This window comes from Solea solea, chromosome 21 (genome assembly GCF_958295425.1).
Source record: "Solea solea chromosome 21, fSolSol10.1, whole genome shotgun sequence".
In the NCBI taxonomy this organism is placed as follows: Eukaryota; Metazoa; Chordata; class Actinopteri; order Pleuronectiformes; family Soleidae; genus Solea; species Solea solea.
In genome coordinates, this window is record NC_081154.1 from 1,184,818 (window position 1) to 1,202,937 (window position 18,120).

An 18,120-nucleotide genomic window follows, 5' to 3' on the forward strand; every position below is an offset into this window, starting at 1 on the left:
GTTTCACCCTGCCATCCCCGACCTTCTCCATAACTCTAACCCTAATTCTGTACTTTTGGAACTCTCTAAGCAATTTCCTGTCTACAATTTTTGACGGATCAATCAGAATTTATCGTCATGGGTAGGTGATGACCCAAGTAAATTCCCATTAAATTTTAATTTTTAAAGAATCTACCCACTGATAACATCACATCAAATTAACACATTTTCAAGAAATTTCTATCTCTTATAATGGGGCAAAACTCAACGGATTTGAACAAATTCAAAGACTCAATCCTCTTACTGTCCTGTTCTGGAAAATGATTTCAAGGAAAAGAGTCGTGGGAACCCTATTGTACCTGAATATGTTGAACCAGAAACTCCAAGAAGCTGCCTTGCTGTAAACACGGGAAATCTTTGACTCGGAAGTGTCTGCTCAGCTTCTTCTCCAGGGTGGAAATGTGGCCCAGAGTGACGGCTGAGTTATAAGACAACAGGCTGGTTTTAAGGAACTCCTTCAAGGTGGCTGAGAGACACAGAACAAGAAATGTCTCTCAATGACAGTGGACAACATAAATGCAAGTGTCTGTTTAAATCATCATCATCATGACTGTCCAAACCTGGCAGGGGACTGACTGACAGCACCAGTGTTTGGATAAGAAATGCAAGAGGCTAAAACTCTGATACCTGCACTAGGGAGGGATGTGGACACTTTGTCCTCTGTCTTCGCTTGTTCGTTGGTTCTGTGTGACTTGTCTTTGGGCACCAGGTCGTGTGGGACAGCCAGGGAGCCACCACAGATGGCGAGCTGGAAGAGAACCCGTGCTAGCCGGTCGCTTGACACACACATCAGAAATTGCTGGACTTGCTGGATTTAAAAAAAAGAAGAGAAAAATTTTTTGAAGAATTTTATGACAATGTCACAAAAGAGCATCCTGATCAGAGGTGACTTGGGTAATTTAAATTTACTTAAGACAGTTAGGTGCTAAATGCTGGCTAACCATGAACCAGGTAACATTAGCTAATATTTGAAAATTGCTAAAGAATTGGCTAAAGTTTTTTATACGTTAGCTTTAAGCTAGGCTGACATATAATTACTGGACAACAGATTATGATATACTTTGCTAACATTAGCTAATGTTAACAAGCTAAAGGTTTTAGCCAATATTAATGTTAGCTTTAAGCTAGGCTCACATTGTAATTACTCTACAACAGATAATGGTGCTTAATTGAGGTCTACTTTTATACTTTTATACTTTTATATTTATACTTAAGTTTGTGTTTCTGTCTCCTACAACTGACTCGTAGAACCCGCACAAGATTTCCAATGTGCCTGGACTATCTGTTTAAGCACAAATGGCAAATACAAACCTTGAACCTTGAATTTGAAGCAACACATAAAAGCTATTGTGCTAAGGACACACAAATATCTAACAGTGGCGCTGTCCTAACATTAGCAAGAATAAAACCTAACAAAAGGGTTAAGTGAATAAAATATCAGCCTGCCTAAGTCTTCAGTATGTTAAGAACATCTTTGTATTTCTTGCAATATCTTAGTTTGTGTCACTTTGTAAAATGCTCACTAAAATTGATGATTTTCTCTATGGAGTTTGGTGCAGGAGAGTGAGCGGTTTAAAATAGCAATTTAGCAAACATGACATGTAAGTGTAAACAAAGGTCCCAGACCCACCTTTTTCATTCTGAGTGTGAACAATCCTTCTGCATTCGTGAACACTTGCATCACGACCTCCGCTGCGGTCATCTGCGCATACTGTTTCCTGAGGTCACAATTTCCCTGTGAGGAGAAGGAACCAGGTCCTTGAAGCGACTCCAACACTTTCCTCTTGACTTTTCTCAGCTGATCTTGTGTCTCCTCCTCCAGTTCTCTCAGGATGATATCCTGAGCTTGTGCCATTAACTCTTGCTCGCGAAAGAACACCTTCCTCAAGGTCTAAAGTGGACAGACAGTGTCAGGAAGAGGGTGGTCAAGAAAAATACAGTGAAATGTATATAAATAACTTTTAATATTGGTTTTAAAGCTTACCGCTAAGGGAAGCCCAATGCCACTCATCCAGATGCCCAGCTCATACGGATATTCACAGTTGTAATGATCAGTCAAATGCTGCAAAAACTCAACCAGGTCCACTTTCTCCTTCTTCTCTTTCCTCTTAAACATACGGAGATGCTACACCAATGACAGACAGTGGGCGAGAGTCAGTCAGAGTTTCAGAACAGGACAAAACTAAGAAAAAGTACATAGCTGAGGTTTTGTTGTAGGAGATAATATTGTAAGTCTCTTTGGATAAAAGTGTCTGCCAAATGACATGTAATGAGACATTAGACCTGGCAGGAAAACATGCTAGACCTGTCGTTGGAGACTCAGTTCTTCAGTTTTATTGTATTACGCGTCCGTTCATCGTTTCTGACGTTCATAATCAGGTCCGACACTGGAATTGTGTCGGTCACGACCAAATCGCTTGACCATGGCATTGAGGCAATTATACAGTACACATTTTGGGCTAGTTCTTTCAATTTCACCAAATAAAACCACCTCAGACATGACTTCATTCAACAGACAACAGTGCACACCTTTAAAATGTCAACAGTTTCGATCTGGTGTAGATCATCATCCTTTGTTGTACTGTCTATCCGGAACATGTGGTAGATATCGGGGATTTTGCAGAGCGGCCCCAGGTGCAGCTCTTCAAAGCTCCTCTTGTCCTTCAAGCCGGCCAGCGATTGGCTAAGCTCATACAGAGTACACATGCATGACACGGCTTTAGTGGACTGAGAGAATTTAAAAAAAAGAAGAAGAAAAACCATGAGTGGCATCCAGAAAACGTCAATATAAATACAGGTCATAACTCAAATGTACATGTTCGCAAACCTTGATGAACATGGTGATCTCTTTCCTGATGTACTTCAGGTCTTTCACAGCTGGAATTTCCTTTCGATCGAGCCCTAGAGCTTCCAAAGAGGAAACCTGCATCAGCTTACACGTCCTGTATATCATCTTCAGGGAGACGACGAGGAAATAACACAGAGTAAATAAATACACTGACAGTGGTACAGACCAACAAGCACATTACAACAGAGGTCAATCTGATACACATACACAGGCTACAATGAGATTTAGTGAAGAAACCTTTAATGATGTAACAATTCAATGATATTTATTAGAGGTGAAGGATTGGGGTAAAATATTCCATTGTGGTTTTTCTGGCTTAAAGCAGAACTTTGCAGGATTTTTACCCTAATTTAACAGATTCGGAGTCTTTGTGACGGTTAAATGTCTAGTTGGAGATTGGAGGGCTGTCTCCACTGCCTCCTACTGTCTGTTGGTAGAAAACCAGCCATGCAAGATCAGGGCCGCCGACCCGTAGTCCTCAGAATCAGGGGGGCTGGTGGTGGTATCGTAAAATATATGTACGTGTATATGTACTCCTGTAGGGGGAGCTACGTAGAGAAAAATGCAACCAGACTTGCAATGAACCTCACCTGCTCCTCAGTAACCAGATCTCCCTCTGCAGCGATTTGTCGTCTCACGTCCTCCATGAGACTGTTGACGGCACCCGCATCCATGACACCGTTCCTCCCCCTCCGGGGAAGTCTCTCCGTGGCTTCAACTGCCCGCATATTATCTCCATGGACTCTTCTCAGCTGGGCATGATAAGCATCTCTGGAGACGGGGCCTGTGTCTCCTCTCTGCGTTGTGTCTCTCTCTTCTTTCTTCTGCTTTCTGGTTACGTTTTTACTTGTCCCCAGCTCTGGAAACTCTGACTCGGAGAGCATCTTGGGTGTCAAAACCGGTTGCGGCTCTCTTGTGAGATTATGTGCTGCTGTGGAAGGACACAGTTTTAAGAACATGGAACTGACATTGTCTCTGATACCAGAAAAGTACTGCGCCTATGTTTGGCTACCTGCAGGTGTTAGCGACACATCGGTGCCGTTAGCTGCTCCTGGTTTAGCTTGAGCGGGCACATTCTTCGGACCACATGCTTCCATGCTGTCCTGCAAAGACTTGCACTCAGCAAGAGAAATTGCCTCGCCAAAATGCCGGAAGTAAAACAACTGTAGCTGCTCCAGAGATGGATTATTCAGATGGTACTTCTCCTTCACCTGGAACACATCAAGGAACTTTTTAACATACAGTTGAAACATTAACACTGGTTATTACTTTGTGGTCTGTAAAGGACAAAGGTTCATTTTAAGGTTAATATTGGTCTAAAGCATGATTCAGCATCCAAAATTCAAACCGCTGTATTTTGCTCCTCATTAGCTTAATGCTTATTTATGCTTGCACTTGTTTTTACATTTAATAATAAATAAGGTCACGGCTAAATATCGTATATGCAGTTAGCTGGGGATTTTGGAAAGTACTGACTGACCTCAAAGTGGCATTTGGTAAATCTATCAATGTGAACTTTGGGCTAACTTTAGCATAATCCTCTCACCTCCCTTTGCCTCATGTACATACAGTATGTGTGTCCCCAAAGTCCCAAGCAGAGAAGAATGCCCCTCTGTGGAGTTCTGGCTCCTGATTGGGTAAAGTATTCTGGGATAGTGGAAAAGTTTCTCTTGCAACCCTTTCATGACAGCATGGTTCCAGTGGGTGAAGAAAAACAAAATCTTTGGAGATTTGAGCATTCTCCCAAATTCCAGCTCGCAGAAGCTCATTGCAATCTGTGAAGTGTTTACTTTAGCTCTTGTTGTGCAGTGTGAGTCATGCCCTCCATTGATGACATTGGGCAGTGGAACTTTGGTTCTGCTTCAACGAGAGCAGCACCCGCATTTCAAAATGTGGGTGACTGGACACAACAAGTGTAAGTAAGTGATTTTCAATGTTTTAATCCCAAGAAAGCACAGACTAGATGAGGGGTGGCCAACCACTTGTAGCTGAAGAGCCACATCATACTCACGGGCACACATGAACATCCTTCCTCTCACTCTCTCTCCCTCACACACACAGACAGATCGCTCTTCAACATGTTTAATACTTACATTCAAATGGCGTCTGTAAACCCCTCACGCTACAGGATAATTTGGCCAAATTGGAAGGGCCCCATTATTGTCGTATGGGTCAGATCGGGACCAAAATCTGACTAATAATCCTCTAGTGTGTGACAGGCTTTATGCGATTAACAGACAGACAAACGTTCCTTGGATTAATTGATGGGTCATCAATCATGCTCCTTTCATCATCGTCAAATTTTCATCAAAAGACTTTGTTTACATCAGAGAAACTTAAAGAAACAATACTTTGATTAAAAGGACGGCCAGGCTCCTTGAATAATTAGAGATCCCCGCGACCCTCTTGTGAAGGATAAAGTGGTAGAATATGGATGACGTTGTCTCACTGCAGTGGGAATTAGTTCCACTAAACGTTCTTTGTTCAAAGTCACCAAAGGACTCTTGCCTTTTATAGGCAAGTGTTAAAGAACCACAGATTAATATTGAGGTTTAACTACATGATTAGATTAGAGGAAAGGGAACAAGGATGAAGATAAAAGAAAGAGAATGAGAATGAAGGAAAACTGCTTAGAGGAACTCTGATCTTGCTTTGAGAGCTTTGAACTAGGAACTGCGATGAAGAACTGGGAAATGATTAGAAAACACAAGAAGAACAACTTTGGACTGCGATTGGAAACTTTGAATTGTGGAGGGCAACGTTACACCTTTAAGTGTACAACCTCGAAGAAGTACAGCTAAACGAAGCTAAGCTAACTCCAAAACAAAAAAACTCCATTATCTTACCTTGTTTGGACATTTCAACAATAGCCTTGTTTCCACCAAACAGAAGAGTTTGGTGTATTTTAATTGTCAAAGATTGTGAGTGGTAACAGAGTAATAACTGTGCTTACTCTCAGTATAGCTGTGTCTTGAATCTGGCGTGACAGGAAGTGATAGGCTGTACTTGACGACTAAGTGAATTGTGGTGGTTTTGTTTTTCTTCCTACCAACCTCTGAAATCCTCTGGTGAAGCTGCAGTTGGTCAGCTGGCTCAGGTCTAGCGCCTGGTGCACTCAGATGTTTGCTTCCTGCCTGAGTGAGGGGAGGGAGGCTGACCCTTGGCATTTTAACAGTAGACGTAAAGGTCAACTCAGCCACACGTGATTGATGTCTGTCTGGAGTGGACGACCTGCTGCCGTCTTTCGATGTGGCTGTCTTCAGACCTCCAGGTGGATTCTGAGGCTGGTGACTCCTGTGGAACACCACTTCTTCTCTCACAACCAGATCGCTATCCAGAGAGGCAACCAGGCTAGTGATGGAGTCAAAGCCCAGCAAAGACAGGGTCAGGTTGTTGTGGTAAGTCTGACTGTAAGATGTCGTTAGTCTTTTAATGGGGATACCAGCTGGATGCTGCTTCACCATCGACACTACATTTGCCAGGGCATCCTCAGGTTTCTTGTTCTCCACACATTTAAACTCAGCCCGCTTCATTTTGTAAAAGTGGGATTTGTGAAACACCACTTTCTTTTCCACAATCAGATCCCTTTTCAGAGAAGCTACGAGTTCAGCCATAGAGGTGAAACCCAGATCAGATAAAGTCAGATTCTGATGGTATGTCTGGTTGTAGAAAACAGCCAACTTGCTAAGTGGAATCCCATCTGGGTGATCCTTCACCAAGGCCACTACATTTTTCAGCTCCTCCATCTTGGATAGGGCTGTTCTGCAAGGAAAATACCAACAAAAGTGGTGATGAAGACATTTTATTTCCATTTTACATCAAATTATGTTTGGTGTGGATGATTCTTAGCAGCACAGAAGCAAGCCAAGGACAATAAACCAAGCTACATATATAAATACAGCAAAGTCTTATAAAAGTTAAAACAGATGTAATAAAAATATAATTAATTGTTGTCTGGTATTGGTCTTTGCTTTTCTCCATGTAGATTTGGTAACTTCCGTGTCTTATTTTGACACTTCCTGTTTTGTTTCGATACATACCCCTTGCTTCTTGATTTTAACCTCTCGTCTTGCTTCCTGTTACTGCTTTACTACCCAATTTTACTTCACCGGTATAAATACTCTCCCTCTTATCTTTGTTCTCTGACTGATACTTTACTTGTGGGCTCTTTGCTTTCTAATTATTTCTGCTTCATATTCCTGTGTTTTCTATGGGAGCCCATTTCCGCCACGCCAAAAAAAAGACATCCATACCTACGTCAAAATGTTTCAATCAAAAGTATGAGAGAGCAAGTCATAAACATGAGCTACTAAATCTTAAAGGCGACATAGACCGGAAGCTCCAATTAACGCTGCGTTTGTGTGTGTGTATCTGCGTCATTACCTCGTTTATGAAACCCTAAAGTTTCAGAACAAACAGTTCAGCCACTGCTGAGAAAATAGTGTTGTATTGTTTTCCTGGGCTCTGCGAAGCGGATCTGCACTTCCCTATGCTGATGATGTCATCAGAAATCCTCACCACTCCTCTCACCACCGTAGCGCCTCCCGGTGTGGGCACTAGTCCGGGCACATCCGGTTGCGTACATTCAACCGCAGAAGAAGAAGAACTACTCTTGTTGTAGCTGCTGAGATGCAGAGCATCCACCGTGCCAGAGGGGGAGCTGTGTATCTGAGAGCTGGCCTATCTATTACGTCACTTCCACGTACCTGGCCAATCACAGGACAGTGGGAAAGCTCTCGTTGGCTGGCCAATCACAACACAGTCCACGTTCTGGGGGTGTGGTTTTGGTCTGAAACAGCGCGGCTGACGAGAGCGTCAGTGAAGAGATATTTTGATCGGCTCGTTTGCAGCGATTAGGAGTTTTTTTTACCGTGAAAACAAGTTAATATATGTAAGTAGACCTCCATAACTAACATATATGTGTGATACAAGCATTCTATGTCGCCTTTAATTATGAGACAGCATCTCATTATATAATTATAATTATAAAACGTTAAGTCATAATTTTGACATACTAATGCAATAATGAGATACAGCCTTATTATTATGACTCACTAAGTCATATTACTGACATACAAAGTAAAAAATATTAACTCATAATTGTAACATACTTCATAATAATACGGAGATTTTAAGTCATACCAAATCATAATATGGAAATACTAAGTATTGATATAGAGATATTAAGTCATAATAGGTATATACTAAATCTTAATATAGAGATACTTAATCATAGAGAGATATAAAGTCATAATAGGGAGATACCAAGTCTAAATATAGAGATACTAAATCTGAATATAGAGATACTAAGTCATAATAAGGAGATACTAACTCAGATGCTAAATCATCCTACAATTCTGGAGACAATTTATCATAATTATGAGACTAATGCGTAAATGGGCTTCCATAGTTTCCTGCACATGTGTTACCTCATTTAACATGAAATGTTCTTGGTTTAAAATAAATACACAGATATATATTCAATAAAAATACACTTAATGTTGGAGAGGGAAGGAAAAAATAACAATACATATTGTTTTATGTTTTTGTAATGGTGCTGCGAAAGAACGTAAGGGATAAAAATATACTACTGTTAGTGACAAAACAGGACAGATTTTTGAGTTTGTTGTTTACAACAAGCACCAAAAAAAAAAAACCTGTCCCAGATGGTTTAAAATTCAGTTCACAGACCATAGTCACGTGAAAACAGCACGACTGAGTCATCAGTGCCACAACAGGGAGGAAATTGATTGTGTAAGAAGCATTCATTTCACAAGCCAGACCATAATTATCCATGACAAAAATAACACTTTAACGTAAAGCTAAATAAATGAACCAAACAAAAGTTGTTTAATTTTTAAAGGTCCACCAGGAGGACCTCCACGTACCACAGAGGAGGCGACACCCCCCACTTTGAGAATCACTGTTCCAGTGAGTGTGGACATTAGAACATATTCAGCAGTCAATTACTGTTTGTTTGTCACAAAGACAAACAGTCTCTTTGTTCATACTATAATCCAGTAAAAAATGGAGCATAACTATCCGAGAGCACAACACTGACACAACATCATAATATCAAGTATTTTTAGTCACTTCATTAAATAGCTGCTTTTTCTTTGTTTGTTCGTCTGCGTAGAATATTCCCAAAACAACCCCCAAACTAAACCACAGCCGTATGAGGAACAAAGCAGATTATCTTACCTCTCCTTTCAAATAGGAAGTTCTGTTGTTGGTCTATCTCTGAGGTTCAACTTCCACGTGAATCAGCTTATAAACACACACACACACACACACACACACCTCCTCCTCCTCCTCCTCCTCCTCCTCCTCCTCCTGTTTCACGCAAAACCAAACCTCAGAGAAATGAAAGTGAAACTAACCGGAGAGCTCCTGCCTCTGTCTGTCTAATGTCTGTTGGCCAGTGATATAAGTGAAACAGAGCAGAGCTCTCGGATTCCTGGAAATTGTTCCTTCTGTCTCACACCACACCACACCACACCACACAGGGCGAGCCACAAAAACAGGAAATTATAGAATTACAAAAGCAGCTGTGTTGCAGCAGCCTTTCCATGTCTTTCACCACTGAGAGAGCAAAGAACTCGACATCAGAGAACAAGGAAATGTACAATGATACTGTCCAAAGTAACTCATTCACAATGTTAATCATGTCATCATGTGCTTAAAACAACATTTTTAGATTATTCCAAAAATTACAATTCCAAAGGTTACAACAAAAAGCAATAGTAATTGTTTGTTTTTCTTTTCATAAAATTATGTGATGTTACAAAATGCTTTAATGTTTCAATAAACGTTATTGTATAAAACTTACATTACAAAAAACAAAGAATTATGTTCAATGATCCATTCTTTTTACAAAATGCTGTAATGTTACAAAATGTGTTACTATCGCTACAAAAAAGGTACAAAATGTTTTCTTAGAAAGACACATTTATATTTTACAAAATGTTAGAATGTTAAAAATATTACTAACTTGACAAAAAATGTTTCCAAAAATAAAAATGTTAAATGACCATGCAATGTTAGAAAATAAGATTAAAAAAAATTACATTTCCTTTTTTTTTTTTTACAAAATGTTCTGATGTTAGAAAAACTGTTTGTTGTAGTACAAAAAATATGCAAAGATACAAAGATAACAATCATTGAAGCAGAAAGGAAAACGAAACTAATCATGAGGCTGATTCAGCTGGACTGGTTTAAGTTTCACATTCCTTCTCCACCTCTGCTCTCTCATATCAGCTGCTGTGAGAATCCTGGAGACCATGAGACGTGATAATAACAATGTGTCACAAGTGAAAACAGATCTGTTGCTATGGAAACTAATGAGCAAAGGTGTGTTCATGTTTACTTCTATCTATCTATATTGCAAATAATATTGAACATACAACAGCATAAGTATTAGTTATGCAGCTCTTTAAAAGGTCTTTATTTGTAAAAGTGAAGAAAAAACTATGTAAACACAAATATAATCATAACTGCAGGCAAATTTTTCAAACTTTTGTCACGAGTAGTGAGACAACTATCACTAAAGAGGAATTATATCCAGACTTTTTTCCTCCAACAAATAAAAAAATTGGTTTGTCAAATTTTACAAAATGTTGTGTTACAAAAAAATAGATTCCATATTTATTATTATATTAAATCATGTATATTTATTTTTGTATATATATATATATAGTGTAGAAATGTTAGAAAAGCATGTCACATATGTTATTTCATGGTTATGTTAAGTAAAAATTTCATAAAATGTGGTGCATCAGACAAACCAATAATACAGGTTGTACATTACATTACAATACAAGTCTCTTAATTTCAGAAAGGTTTATTTTGTATAACTGGACAAAATGAGAAAGATTACAGTACATAAAACAAAAGACAGATTTTGTCTGTGAAAATAGAAATATAAAGTTCTTTTTTAGTCCCATACAAATGTAAATTTGACATCTTTCATTTTGTCTTTGTAAACTGTGTCAAAGTATTCTGCCTCTGCTGCTGTCAGCTGGTTTTTCCAGTCTCCAGCGATTCCTGAAACACAACCAGAAGAAAAGATAAATATTGATTTAAATTAACATTACAGGTTTTTCTTTATTGCTGTGTTGAATCACTGTGTTGGTACCTTTTCTGAGGAATTCCGACTTTGTCTGGTCCATAAACTCCTGAGGAACGTCCGAGTAGTTTGACATTTTGTTGAGTTTCATGTTCGGGAACAAACAGCGCTCTGCTATCTTCTCGATCACCTCAGGATCCAGATGTTTCTCCAAGAACTGAGCGATTCTGGTCACAGAGTCATTCAGGTCCTGCACCAAAGAAAAACACAACTCTGGTCGTATAGTAGTTTTCAAGTTAAAATTTTTCTATTGTTATGAGATTTTTTTTTTTTTTTTTTGACACTTAATTGTACCATTTTCATCTCTTCATAGGAGATGTACATTATGTGGCCTTTATCTTCAGCATTCAGCCAGTCCTTCACATGATCGAACCATGAGTTAAAAGGAACTAGAAAGGAAAAGAAAACCACATTCAATTTAAAGATTCAGCCTTCCTGATCATGGGTTCAGAGGAATTTTTTGTTCAACCTGACCTGATACACGTGGTACACGATTTTCTACCATGTACGATAAACCTCATGTCACAGTCACCTGACTCCACCCCACTCTACCTGCCAAGACACAACTCCTCATCAAGCCAACACTACTGACCTGTGATCACAGCTGCTACTCATCTCATGCAGTCAGCCCTCCCTATATACTCCAGCTCCTCACTCACTCCTTTTCCAGATTGTTCTTAGCCCTCATGCAAGACTCTCCAGCGTTTATTACTCGACTGACTTTCCATTGCCGACCCTGCCTATCCTTGACCTGCCTACCTCTGCCTAAACCTGGATCTTACCTCAGCCTTCTGTCCCTGACCATGTTTCTGCCTCAGCGTTTCTGGTTTCTGTCCACCTGTTCCTTGGACTCTCTGGTGAGCTTCCCGTTTGGTTCAACTCTCTGCATCTATCTCCCAACTTGCCTGCTGTTTGCCATTTCCTCTGCTGTGGTCTAATAAAGACTGTTACCAACTGTCCTGTGCTGTATTGTGCTGCATTTGGGTCAGTACTACACCTGTTACAATTCAGGCACAATTATTTGCCCCTCCCATTAACCACGGTAATTCACCAAACCCCTTTGACGTGTAAAAATTTCACCACGATTTTTGCATTTGCAAAATTTTGCGAGGAGTCTGCAAGACCCTGAAAAATGTGGTTTGTGACCAAATTTGAAGTTGATCACATGGCCAAAATGTTCGTTAAGTCCAAAATGGCAATATTCCTTTTGGGTTTGGATCATGGGCCAAAGAGGCTTTTTTTAATTTGGTCTGACCTGATACACGTGTGCCAATTTTCCTTTATGTACATGATGCCAATTGTTCTGGTTGGTCCCCACCCACCCAAACATTAGCCACTCCCATTCACCAAACCATTTTCATGTAAAAAATTGAATCTGGCCAAATTTTGTGCCAAAGTTTTGGGGCTTGCTCAGGCCCTCAAAATGTCCTTCCGTTACAGTCGGGTACTTTACCTTTTCCATCCAGGAACTTGTGCAGGAACTCACTCTGTGACCCTGGTTTTACCATGTAGGAGGTGATCCCATAATAATGAAAGGCAGATGTAAACACATCTTTGGGGTTTCTCATGACATAGATGACCTGCAATGAACGACATGGCATCTGTTCATCAACGTTTCATTGAGCTTTGGCAACAGTACCTCTGCCTCTTTGATGTCTTCTCTGGGGACTATCAATTCATCCATTCATTTTCGACCGCTGTATCCTCTACAGGGGGGTGCTGTGCCAATCTCAGCTGACATAGGGCGATAGGCGGGGTACACCCGGGACAGTTTATCCTCAAGGGACTACCATGACAACATTTAAAAAACAAAAATGTTGGTGAGAAAATAAACTGAGGCACTTTAGCAACCTCGGGAGTAATGATCGACAACACCGTGCCCCAACTCCCCGATGACCTATGACTTTGCACAATGTCGTGTGAATGATGATTGGTCGGGTTCATACCTATAGTGGCGTCAGTGCCCCAAACAAGACACGGCAAGAACCCGTATCACTGGGATTGATAATCGGACACAGTGACCATTGTGAAAGACAAAAATATCATCTCTAAAGTAGAAGAGTTGCAGGAGGCCTTCACATGTACCTTTGGCTTTATTTCAAAGAAGCTTGGAGGCATTATGTTGTATTTGAAGTGAGTCGTTAATACGCGTGGAGACGGCCTCTCCTCTAGATTCAGTTGGGAGGCTCGTTGCTCCTCCAACCAGGGAGCACGGTCCCAATTATGAAGAGACTCCACGGCAGCTGGGTCACCTCCACTCATGATCAGAGGGATGATCTCCTGCATCCAAGTTGTACCTAAAATTGAAAAAAAGGACTGTGAAAGAAATTCTTGAGTCATCAGTGTTGAGTAAATCATATCTTTACTGCATGCATGGATTTTTGCATGGAGGAGAGACACTGTCACCAAGGACTGTCTAAAATGGTCTCTCCCCTTCCTCCAAAAAGCTTCACCACTTATACACAAACATCAAAGTTAAAACAGAACAAACACCATACCTAATGTTTATGACCCCAGTAAATGTTATCTGATGTTTTACCAGATGCCATCATGTGCAACCCTCACGTTGACCTTTCCTGGTGACCTTTCCCTATCATATAATCACCCCAGCATTCATTCACAGCTTGACTGTTAATTGTTGTCTTAGAACATTACAGGAAACAAGAAAAAAACCAGTTATTTCCCATAGGACACTTCTATGACTTTTTTCCAGTGCTCCTTGAACTCTCATTGTATTTTAACTGCCCTTAATCTGTTGATTGTCTTCTTCATTGTTCATAGAATGTTGATCACTGTTTTCAATCCTGGAAATGGCAATGCCCTCCAATGTTTTGTTCACAAACCAAATCATGCATTCCCTCATGATAAACACAAATAATTGTGATAATGCTGCCTGAACTTGACTGAACTTTCTCCCCAAACCGTGCCCTACAGACCTGTTTGCAAAACAAACATGGACTCTTGACTCTCGCTGTTCAGCAATGATCTATTGAAAACCTGCGTTCCGTACACTCACCCGACTTGGGATATGTTGCAATAACAACATCGTCTGGTCGGAAAGTGAATCCCTCGAAGTATGCGAGGCTCTGAGGTGAATGCAGATGTGAAGGCAGATACATTCCTTTGTAGAGCGTATATAACTCGGCTTCAGTCATATTGTCGTTCAGAGGAGACTGCAGCCGTGACTCAGTCTGCATTCCTCTCCAGCTGGTGCAGGGCAGTGAAATGCTGTAACAGAGCTCCACCTCCTTCAACATGATCACACAAGGAGAGCTGCTCCAATAATGAACCCTTAAACCATGTTTTTTTTTTCCAGGAGTAAACCTGTGTATGTGTGTCTAGTTAAAGTAGGGTTGGGTAGGAGATTTTATTTATTTATTTTTATTTATTTATATATTTATTCCGGTCATGACATTTAGTATAGTTCATGTTTTCTGCTCGCAGATTACTGTAGTATTCTTTCTTGCAATCATTTAAGATGTTATTTAGTTTGTTCCTGTATCGTTTGTATGTCGTTTCTGAATGTTCCGTCCTTAATCTCATGTATTGTCTATACAGGGTGTTTTTCTTCTTGCAGGCATTTATCAATGTTTTTGTTAACCATGGTTTCGCCTCCTGATTCTGATTTGTGTGTCTTTTCTTTACAGGACAGTGTCTATTATACAGTGTTTTAATTATTTGCAAAAAGGAATCGTAAGCACCATTTACATCAGTTTCTTTGTAGAAACTTCTTTCGTCACACAGATTTCAATTGTCACACATTCCATTACATGTTCAACAGCTTCAGACATATTATGTACAATCTCATACTCAGTGTTATTGTCAATGAACAGGGCCACTCCTCCCCCACCTTTTGTTTCCTCTGTTAAAATAGACAAGTTCAGAGATCATTTTTTTACCGTTGTAACCAATGGAACGGACAGGCCTATAGTAAATACACCATCCAATCATATTGAATCTCCTGAATGTCCCGAGTATCAGATCGTGATGCATCAATCAAACCCTTTGCAATCAAAAATCTTAATTTCAGAAAGCTTTATTTTGTATAAGCGGACAAAATGAGAAGAGATTACAGTACATAAAACCAAAGACAGCCTTTATGTCTGTGAAAATGAAAATATCAAGTTCTATTTTAGTCCCATACAAATGTATATTTGACATCTTTCATTTTGTTGATTGATTCCATATTTATTTATTATTATATTAAATCATGTATATTTATTTTTGTATATATATATATATAGTGTAGAAATGTTAGAAAAGCATGTCACATATGTTATTTCATGGTTATGTTAAGTAAAAATTTCATAAAATGTGGTGCATCAGACAAACCAATAATACAGGTTGTACATTACATTACAATACAAGTCTCTTAATTTCAGAAAGGTTTATTTTGTATAACTGGACTAAATGAGAAAATATTACAGTACATAAAACAAAAGACAGATTTTATGTCTGTGAAAATAGAAATATAAAGTTCTTTTTTAGTCCCATACAAATGTATATTTGACATCTTTCATTTTGTCTTTGTAAACTGTGTCAAAGTATTCTGCCTCTGCCGCTGTCAGCTGGTTTTTCCAGTCGCCAGCGATTCCTGAAACACAACCAGAAGAAAAGATAAATATTGATTTAAATTAACATTACAGGTTTTTCTTTATTGCTGTGTGGAATCACTGTGTTGGTACCTTTTCTGAGGAATTCCAACATTGTCTGGTCCATAATCTCCTGAGGAACGTCTGAGTAGTTTGACATTTTGTTGAGTTTCATGTTCGGGAACAAACAGCGCTCTGCTATCTTCTCGCGTCCTTCAGGTCCTGCACCAAAGAAAAACACAACTCTGGTCGTAATTTTCGAGTTTAATTTTTGGTGGCTCTGTGTGTGTTTGTGTGTGTGCTTCCGCACTTGCCACTATGACCAACAGAGGGTGCCAGAGGCTTGTTGCATGAATGTGGTGAAGTCTTTCATCTCTGATTGTTTTGTTTCTATTGTTATGAGAATTTTCTTTTTTTTGAGACGCTTAATTTTTGACCATTTTCATCTCTTCATAGGAGATGTACAGTCCTTCCCATGATCGAACCATGAGTTATAAGAAACTAGAAAGGAAAAGAAAACCACATTCAACTTTCAAGTATGTACGATAAACCTGGGGTTCAGGCCAAATTCTTCTGTGGGCGGCACAATTTGTTTGCCCCTCCCATTTCCCCATTTACCATAGTAATTTACCAAACCAAACTTTGTGTACATGAAGCCAGTTGTGCTGACTAACGTTTGGGTGGGTGGGGACCAAGTGTTAGCCACGCCCATTCACCAAACCAGTTTCATCTGAAAAATTTAATCTGGGCCAAATTTTGTGGCAAAGTTTTGGGACATGCTCAGGCCCTCAAAAACGTCCTGGCCCGACAGAATTCAAAAGTACATTTTGATTGACAGCTTTTTAAAACCCCGAAACCCACTTACAGCCCATTATTCAAATGTAGGCACGCACACAGCTCTTTTGCCTTTTGTCAAGAATGAGTCATTTATACATTTACATAGGCCACTGAGAGGTTGGAGCAAAGAAATAAAATAAGTTCTCTCTTCATCGTAACATCTCAGCACTCTAAATAGGCCTATAGGAGGAGGAGGAGTGGCTTCGACTCCGGAGAGCTCTGGGTCTCGACTCTCCACATCTGTTGCACCTGCAGCCATGGCTTGCAGAAGAGTGTGGGCATGAGCATATACGGCATTCCATACCTGATTAAATCTTGTGGACACTCGCTGTTCAGAAAAGATCTATGGAAAACCTGCATACACTCACCCAACAACATGATCTGGGCGGAAAGTGAATCACTCGAAGTATGTGAGGCTCTGTGGTGAATTCAGCAGTGTTGACAGAGACATTCCTTTATAGAGTGTGTATAACTCGGCTTCAGTCATGTTGTCTTTCAGAGGAGACTGCAGCAGTCAGCATTCCTCTCCGGCAGGTTTTGTTGTAATTGAGCTCCACCTCCTTCAACATAACACAAGCAGAGCTGCACCAACCTGGCACAGACCACATCTATTAACATACGCCTCGGATTGATCCAGTCCAAATGGTTAATGCGACACCAGTAGATCTCAATATAGTGGTAATATTCCTGACATTTGCACAATCCTCAGAGCCTGAAGTACTTTGAGGAGTTTACTTTCCGCAAAGACGATGTCATCATTGCAACTTATCCAAAGTCCGGTGAGTGCTGTAAATCCCTCATTGAGTTGAGACATTGTGTGAAACTGAGGTTTGTGGTTCCTCATGTTCATGTCACATATTTAAAAGACCTGGTTTTAAGGTGACACACTGTAGGATGGTACACCAACTTACAACAGGGTGAAAGTCACCTCTGTCAAAGTATCAAGTATCCGCTTTTAGGTACTTTATACAAGACTAATTAAAAGGGCTATTAGTGCTCGACCGAGAACGTTGGTGTGTCCAAATTGGAAAGTTGAAAATACCTTTAAACTCTGACTTTGTACTTTGTCTATTCTATACTTTGAGATCCGGCGTCTGTTGAGACTCTTACGTCATGGAATCGTGTTCCCTGGCTGGAGATGGTTTATACCACCAAACTTGATGTTGAACAGCGGCCGTCCCCACGCATATTCAGTACACACTTCCAGTACAGCATGATGCAACCAGGGTTCTTTGAAGTAAAACCAAAGGTAAATGTGCCAAACAGCATATTCCTGATGTGTGCCCAAAATGTATTGAATATAGTGGAACACTGGTTCATTGCATGTGGTACTGTAGGACAATTATATTGTTCTGGGAAGGAATAAGAGGTGCAAACAACAGATGTTGTCTACCCTCCCACTGGAAAGGATCACCTATGTGTTGAAGGGCAGGCACAATTTCTTTGAGAGTGTATGGGGGCCATTTATGTCATATGTCAAGGATTATGAGTTGTGAGAAATTATACGGGTGGTTGCTTTGCTCCTGTCTTTTTTTTATTAAAATGGGCACTGTGTTTTGTTTTGTTTATGGTCGTTATGTATGTCATGTTTTCAAAAATAAATAAAAACATATTTTGGGGGAAAAAAATCCTCTTCACACCTTGATTGTAACCCATGAATTAATGCATTGTCACAAAAA

At 40.0% G+C, this 18,120-nt stretch overlaps 3 protein-coding genes across 5 annotated transcripts in view; all 3 read right to left on the bottom strand.

Annotated features, from left to right (window-relative positions):
- The window catches only part of wu:fj29h11 (uncharacterized), a 31,273-nt gene extending 24,640 nt beyond the window's left edge, over window positions 1-6,633 (bottom strand). Inside the window, exons 1-9 of one of the 3 annotated variants that reach the window (XM_058621583.1) lie at window positions 5,941-6,633; window positions 3,900-4,098; window positions 3,478-3,815; window positions 2,867-2,992; window positions 2,569-2,766; window positions 2,024-2,164; window positions 1,670-1,930; window positions 667-847; window positions 339-505 (exon numbers count right to left, since the gene is read on the bottom strand). In XM_058621583.1, coding sequence (XP_058477566.1) covers window positions 339-505; window positions 667-847; window positions 1,670-1,930; window positions 2,024-2,164; window positions 2,569-2,766; window positions 2,867-2,992; window positions 3,478-3,815; window positions 3,900-4,098; window positions 5,941-6,633 — 2,304 coding nt within the window. Of the gene's footprint in view, window positions 1-338; window positions 506-666; window positions 848-1,669; window positions 1,931-2,023; window positions 2,165-2,568; window positions 2,767-2,866; window positions 2,993-3,477; window positions 3,819-3,899; window positions 4,099-4,980; window positions 5,397-5,940 lie in introns of those variants that run through there. The other 2 variants (XM_058621582.1, XM_058621584.1) reach the window with 2 other exon arrangements.
- Window positions 6,634-10,711: 4,078 nt separating this feature from the next.
- LOC131448576 (sulfotransferase 2B1-like) lies at window positions 10,712-14,233 on the bottom strand. The gene is made up of 6 exons (XM_058621154.1): window positions 14,029-14,233; window positions 13,098-13,309; window positions 12,466-12,592; window positions 11,307-11,401; window positions 11,022-11,202; window positions 10,712-10,930 (listed from the first exon to the last, which is right to left on the bottom strand). Exons 1-6 carry the CDS (start codon window positions 14,207-14,209, stop codon window positions 10,821-10,823), a joined length of 906 nt encoding a protein of 301 aa, XP_058477137.1. The 5' UTR covers window positions 14,210-14,233; the 3' UTR covers window positions 10,712-10,820.
- A 1,051-nt stretch (window positions 14,234-15,284) lies between these two features.
- Window positions 15,285-16,933, bottom strand: LOC131448878 (sulfotransferase 2B1-like). Its single transcript, XM_058621666.1, has 3 exons — window positions 16,810-16,933; window positions 15,698-15,826; window positions 15,285-15,606 (listed from the first exon to the last, which is right to left on the bottom strand). Exons 1-3 carry the CDS (start codon window positions 16,817-16,819, stop codon window positions 15,497-15,499), a joined length of 249 nt encoding a protein of 82 aa, XP_058477649.1. The 5' UTR covers window positions 16,820-16,933; the 3' UTR covers window positions 15,285-15,496.
- Window positions 16,934-18,120: the final 1,187 nt, after the last annotated feature.

Coding starts and splice junctions, on each gene's coding strand:
- LOC131448576 (XM_058621154.1), bottom strand. CDS start 14,209: ATGCAGACTGAGTCACGGCTGCAGTCTCCTCTGAACGACAATATGACT. Junction 11,402..12,465: donor CAAGTTCCTGGATGGAAAAG/GTAAAGTACCCG, acceptor TTTCCTTTCTAG/TTCCTTTTAACTCATGGTTC. Junction 11,203..11,306: donor CCTATGAAGAGATGAAAATG/GTACAATTAAGT, acceptor TCTTTGGTGCAG/GACCTGAATGACTCTGTGAC.
- LOC131448878 (XM_058621666.1), bottom strand. Junction 15,607..15,697: donor GTTGGAATTCCTCAGAAAAG/GTACCAACACAG, acceptor GTTGTGTTTCAG/GAATCGCTGGCGACTGGAAA.